We start from the raw sequence: 5,395 nt of genomic DNA on the forward strand, positions 1-5,395 counted from the left end.
CTGGCACCCCCACGGGCAGCGCTGCACCCCAAACTCTGAGCCCATACATCCTTGGAGAACACCCGCTGGGAACCTTCTGCAGACAAGTCTCCTCTCGGCAAACGTGGTCTGTCCATCAGGCTGTCTGGGCAGTAGCTGGGCTTCCATCCCAACTGACTGGGGACAGGTGGGTCGCAGGCAGCTGCTTGAACCCCTTCCTCCCCAAGGTCAAGGGTCAAGGTGACCCCGTGGTATAAATCTGCCGTGGGGAGGAGGGGCGGAGGGAGCCTGAGGGTCAGTTCATGGGGAGGAGGGCCGAGGGGGAGGGGTGCCAGCAGAGGAGAAGCAGAAGGGGCATCGCCCCGGGGTCACCTGGGTGTGTGTCGCGGGGGTGGGGGAGACCTCTTCCCTGGTGTGTCCTTCAGGCGAGCAAGGAGGAGGGGCTGGGCGGGGAGGGGAGGCCACGGGCCACTCTCTTCGGGGGAAGAAACAGCCAGTCTGCTGGGAGGACCGGCCGGGGGGGGGGCACACAGGGGAGAGCGGAGACGGGGCTTCCACAGCGGTGTGCAGGGCCAGGGGACATGGACAGTTCACCTTGATGGCCCATGGACGGCCCCAGCCGCCCAGACAGGAAGGAAGGGGTGGGCGAGGGGGTCTGCACGTGGGGGCGGAAGGGCTGGAGAATCGGAGGAGCAGACTGAGGGCGGCCGGGCGGTGCAGCGGCTGAGGGGTCTCGTTCTCCAGGGGGCCAAGCAGGAGACGGAGCGGTGGCGCCGAGCAGCTGTCCCCTGAGGGTCCAGCCCAGGATCTGCGCAGCGGGACCAGGTCAGGGCCCCGAGCTCAGACAGGAGCCAGGCGAAGAAACCGCGCGGCCTCGGGGCGCCCCTGCGGGGGGAGGGGCCTGGGAGCTCAGCGGCCTGGGGGAGGGGACGCCGCGGCCTCGGCGGCTGTGCGCGTGTGTGTCCCGCGCGGGTGCCACGCCGTGGGGACACTCGCCCCCGGTGGGCTGGCTCTGCCCTCGCCCAGCGCCCGACAGGCGGCTCGAGACAGACGAGACGACAGCCCTGGCCGGAGACGGCGATCTTTATTCAAGAGCGGGGATGGGGACGCAGCAGGTCGCCTTGGTCTCCCGCCGGGGACCCGCTGCAGCGCCGCCTGGCGGCCGGGCCTGAGGTAGCGCGGGTGCGCGGAGCGCGCGGGCGCCGAGCGCGAGGCCGCCGGGGCGCGGGCGCGGGCGCGGGCGCGGCTGTCAGACGCAGTTGTCCGGGACGCACTCGGCCTCCTCCTCCAGCCCCGGGCACGGCGCCCCGTGGTTGGCGGGCTGCACGCGCACGTAGCGAGTCCTGCTCCGGGCTCCCAGCTGCCCGCACGGGCCCGCGCACAGCCCCCAGGACGACCACAGGGAGACCTCGCAGTCCAGCGGCGTTTCTGGAACTGGAGGAGCACAGGGAAGCCTGAGGCGGCGGGGCTTCGCGCCGAAGGGGCGGTGGTCCTGGCCCCCACCTCCAGGCTGCGGGCGGAGCTTGATCGCACGGGCGCGGTTTGGAGTGGGACACGGGAGGTGCCATCAGACACCTCCTCAAAGCCACCGGGGGAGTTCCCGGCGCGGCTCAGCGGTTAACGAGCCCGACTAGCATCCATGAGGACGCGGGTTTGATCCCTGGCCTCGCTCAGTGGGTTAAGGATCCGGCGTTGCCGCGAGCTGCGGTGTAGGTCCAGGTTGCGGCCAGGCCCGGATCTGGCGTGGCTGTGGTGTAGACCCGCAGCTGCAGCCCAGATTTGACAGCCTGGGAACTTCCATATGCCGCAGGTGCGGCCGGAAAAAGAAGAAGAAAAAAGCCACGGAACTGCCTTGGGTTAACTAACGTTTCTGCGCTGAGAGGCCCAGGGCGAGGGGAGGAGGGAGGGAGCAGGGGATGCTGTCGTGAAAGGCGCCCCGGGGGCGGCGGGGGCGGGTCCAGACCCCAGCTCTGCTGTGCCAGCTGCTGAGCTGGAAACTGACCGCAGCGGGAGCGCAGCCCCGCTGGCCCAGTACGCGGCACAGCTGTCCCTCAGCGGCTGGGTGGGAAGGTCCTCTTGGCAAGGAGGCACCCCGGGGGGACCCTCGGCCCTTGTGGGGGCGTCTCTGTGAAAGTGGCGGGTGTGGCTTCACAGGTGCTCCTTCTTGGGCAGCTGAGGTGGACACTCACTTCTGAGGGTTACTTAAGGGTGAGAAGCAAGAGCTGGTGCAGGGGCTCTGGAACAGCGGCTGCCCGGTGCCGTGGAGCCTGAGCGAGTCCCCGAGTGGCACGTCAACCTGCCTGGTGCTCTTGCTCCCACGTGGCCAGTGGTGGATGTCACGGCTGCCCAGGAGCCCGAGCGCTTGACTCCCAGGATCAGACATGTGACGGGCAGGGCGGGCTGTGGGCCCTGTGGTGAGAACCGGGCTTACCTGGGAGGCTGTCCACGATCTCATTGCCCCCGCCCGCCAGGTCCAGGGCGGGCGGGACGAAGGCCCTGGGGCTCTGCCGGAGCTGTACCAGGGTCACTCTGGCGATGGGAGGCAGGGCCTTCAGCCGCGGGTAGAAGAAGGAGTTTGCGGGGTGGTTGGGAGAGGAGGCTGTAATCTGGAGGAGACGCGGCGTCAGCGCAGCCCAGAGAACCCAGGAGCACCTGGTGTGCGCTTGGCCCTGGGCGTGGGGCGGCCCCAACCTGGGGGTCCAGCAGGACGGGGAGGAGAGCAGACCCCGGCCGGTCCCCCTCTGAGCCCGGCCCCCTCCCCAGCAGCCCACAGGGCACATGCCCCCCCCCCCCGCCCCGCCTAGGAAGCAGATCGGGTCCGGCGCTTCCAGACCCAGCCCTCTGCCCTCCCTGCGCAGCCGCTGCTCCCAGCGGGCACCCCCCGCCCTGTTCACTGGGATGCATCTGCCCGGGTCTTCTAAACGAAGGGCAGAGCGGGGCCCAGAGAGCTGCCCCTCACGGTGGGTGGTGCCATCGCCGGCCTCCTGGGGGGAATGGCGGGGCCGCCGTCCCCTCACCTCGGTCACCGTGTCCTGCGGGATAGTCGCGAAGTTAGGAGAGGAGAAGGTGAAGCCGCTGTCGGTCCCGGCGTCGTAGGGGTGGAGGTCCACGGCCACCTGCTCCCTCCAGTGGTCCCCATCGCACAGGTCCAGGCTGTCGACGCCCACAAACCAGTCGGGGCTGGGGACGATGCGGACTGCAAAGGACACCTGGGGGCCGAGTGCTCAGTGGGCGGCCGCCGCCCCCCGCCCGCGCCCCCGCCCCCCCGCACCTCCCCACTCACGAGCGAGTGCCTGGAGTGGACCTCCAGCTCCGTGGAGGTCTGCCCGGTGCCGCTGGGCACGGCGGGGGCGGAGAACACGCCGTGCACGCTCTGCAGCTTCTCCCCGGCCGCCTCCATCTCCCTCATCAGGGCCCAGGCCTCGCCCCGCTCCACGAAGTCCCTCAGCCCGTTGCTGACGTACTGGTCCTTCCTCCACAGGCTGTAGTCAGAGCTGTGCGCTGCCCCTGGGGACGCGGCCGTGTGAGCCGGAGCCGCTGCCCAGGCCGGGACGCTGACCCTCCTCCGCTGGGCCCGAGCACGGCCACCTGTCACGCGCGCGGGCGGACGCCTTGCCGGCGGCCTCACCCTGCCCGGCGCCTTGGCCGCGTGACCAGCGTCCAGTGGGCCCTTCCCGTGACCCTGGCCGTGCTGCCCCGCCACATCCCCAAAGCCCAGGACACTGCTGCCGGCACACAGTAGGCGCTTAGCAGGTATTTCTCGCATCGAGGTGTATTGGATGAGCGTGCCCTCAAAACTGTGAAGTGCAGGGCGCCCGTCGGGTGACAGTCCCTCCTGCAGGACATGCGGAGGTGGGGCGGCACTCACCCAGGAGGGCAGACCACTGCGCGGGCGGGCGGAACAGCGGGTACTGCTTGGGGAAGGCCGCCTGGCTCCACTTGCCCGTGAAGGTGATGCCATACTTGGCCAGGGGCTGGGCCGTGCACACGGACTCTCCTCCCAGCGGCTGCCCGGCGGCGGCGCCAAGAGAGGCCAGGAGGAGGGCCCAGAGGGCGTGGGCCCGGGGGGCGACCGCACTCACGGTTCCCATCACCTGCAGGGAGAAGGAGGGCCCTCGCTGCGCCACGGTCCTGACACACCGGGGTGCCGGGCACACCCCCGTGCTCCCGTCTGGGCTCCTGACCCCGAGGCTGGAAAGCCGGTGTTGGCAGGTCACGCCTGGCACGGCAGCTCAGAGCGGCTCGGCGCCCGGCGGCTTTCCCCGGCCACACGCCTCTGCATCTGGCATCTGAGGGAGCCTGGGGACTGCTGCGCCCTGACGCGGTGGCACACGCAGGCCCCTCCTGGGGTGCTGCGGGTTTCTGGGCTGGGGGACAGAGCTGGGAGGGCGGCACACGCACATGCAGTACTCACCCAGCAGGACCGACGGGAGGGGCCGGCAGCCGGGCTGTGGGCAGCCAAAGGTCCCCGCAGGCGCCCAGAGCTCCAATTTATGCCGCGGTCAGCGCCCGGGCGGCCAATGAGGCCCCAGGGCCTCCACCGCGGAGAGCGCTGGATGGGACACGGGGAGAGGGAGAGGAAGGGGCTGGGTGCCTGAGCGCCTGGCCGCCCGCCGGCCTCTGACGCCGAACAGATGCCGCTCGGGCTGAGGTCACTCCTCCCCTGGGCGGGGGCCACTCGCCGCACCCCTTCCTTTGTCTTCCCCTGGCCCTCCCCTCCCCCCAGTCCCCTCCTTCCCATCAGGCCCTTCCTAGTGTCTCCCTAGAGGTGGTGCCAGAGCCAGCAGGGAGAGCCGGGCTGCGCAGCCAGCGCGTGCCGCCCTCAGGATGGGGTGGGACGAGGGGGCCCCTTGGCAGATGCGGTCCCAGCTGGGGGGCAGCAGGGGAGGCGTCTGGCCCTGGGCTTTGGGTTCAGCAAGCCCTGCTGCCTCCTTCCGGTTCACAGGGCGGTGCGGAGTGGCCGTGCTGTCCCTCCGAGGGGCGTCAGAACCCCGCAGCTGCCCGCCCCCACCCCAGGCCCCCGGCGTCCTCCTTGGGGGAGAGCCCCAGGGACGCAGGGAGGCGGCAGGGGCCGTGGCAGAATCTGGAAAATTCTCCCAGACCCTGGTCACGGGGTCGGGAGCTCGAAAGCCAAGGCGGTGAGTGGTCTCGCTCGCGGGAGCCTCCCAGGGAGCTTTAAAGCTTGGAAGAAAGCGCTCTGAATTCTGAAGCCATGGTAATGGTTTACATGCTCCCCCAAAGAGAGAAAAGAAACAGAATCAACAAGAATAGAATGCAAACAAAAGCAAATGATCGAACCGTGTTTCAAGGAAATGACGTGCCTGTGGGAAAGGGGCTGCAAACCCGGGCCTCAGGCCGCCGGCAGAGTCCGCCTCGGTGGTTCCCCAGCCTGGTGGGACCCCTTACGCTCCGAAAA

At 69.7% G+C, this 5,395-nt stretch overlaps 1 protein-coding gene across 1 annotated transcript; it reads right to left on the reverse strand.

The window, feature by feature from the left end:
• Nucleotides 1-1,044: 1,044 nt before the first annotated feature.
• LOC125137989 (spondin-2-like) lies at nucleotides 1,045-4,942 on the reverse strand. The gene is made up of 6 exons (XM_047799184.1): nucleotides 4,394-4,942; nucleotides 3,848-4,073; nucleotides 3,263-3,486; nucleotides 2,997-3,188; nucleotides 2,411-2,585; nucleotides 1,045-1,413 (listed from the first exon to the last, which is right to left on the reverse strand). The coding sequence occupies exons 1-6, from the start codon at nucleotides 4,718-4,720 to the stop codon at nucleotides 1,229-1,231; spliced, it is 1,329 nt and encodes a 442-aa protein (XP_047655140.1). The 5' UTR covers nucleotides 4,721-4,942; the 3' UTR covers nucleotides 1,045-1,228.
• Nucleotides 4,943-5,395: the final 453 nt, after the last annotated feature.

Source organism: Phacochoerus africanus, chromosome 10 (genome assembly GCF_016906955.1).
Source record: "Phacochoerus africanus isolate WHEZ1 chromosome 10, ROS_Pafr_v1, whole genome shotgun sequence".
NCBI classification, from domain to species: Eukaryota; Metazoa; Chordata; class Mammalia; order Artiodactyla; family Suidae; genus Phacochoerus; species Phacochoerus africanus.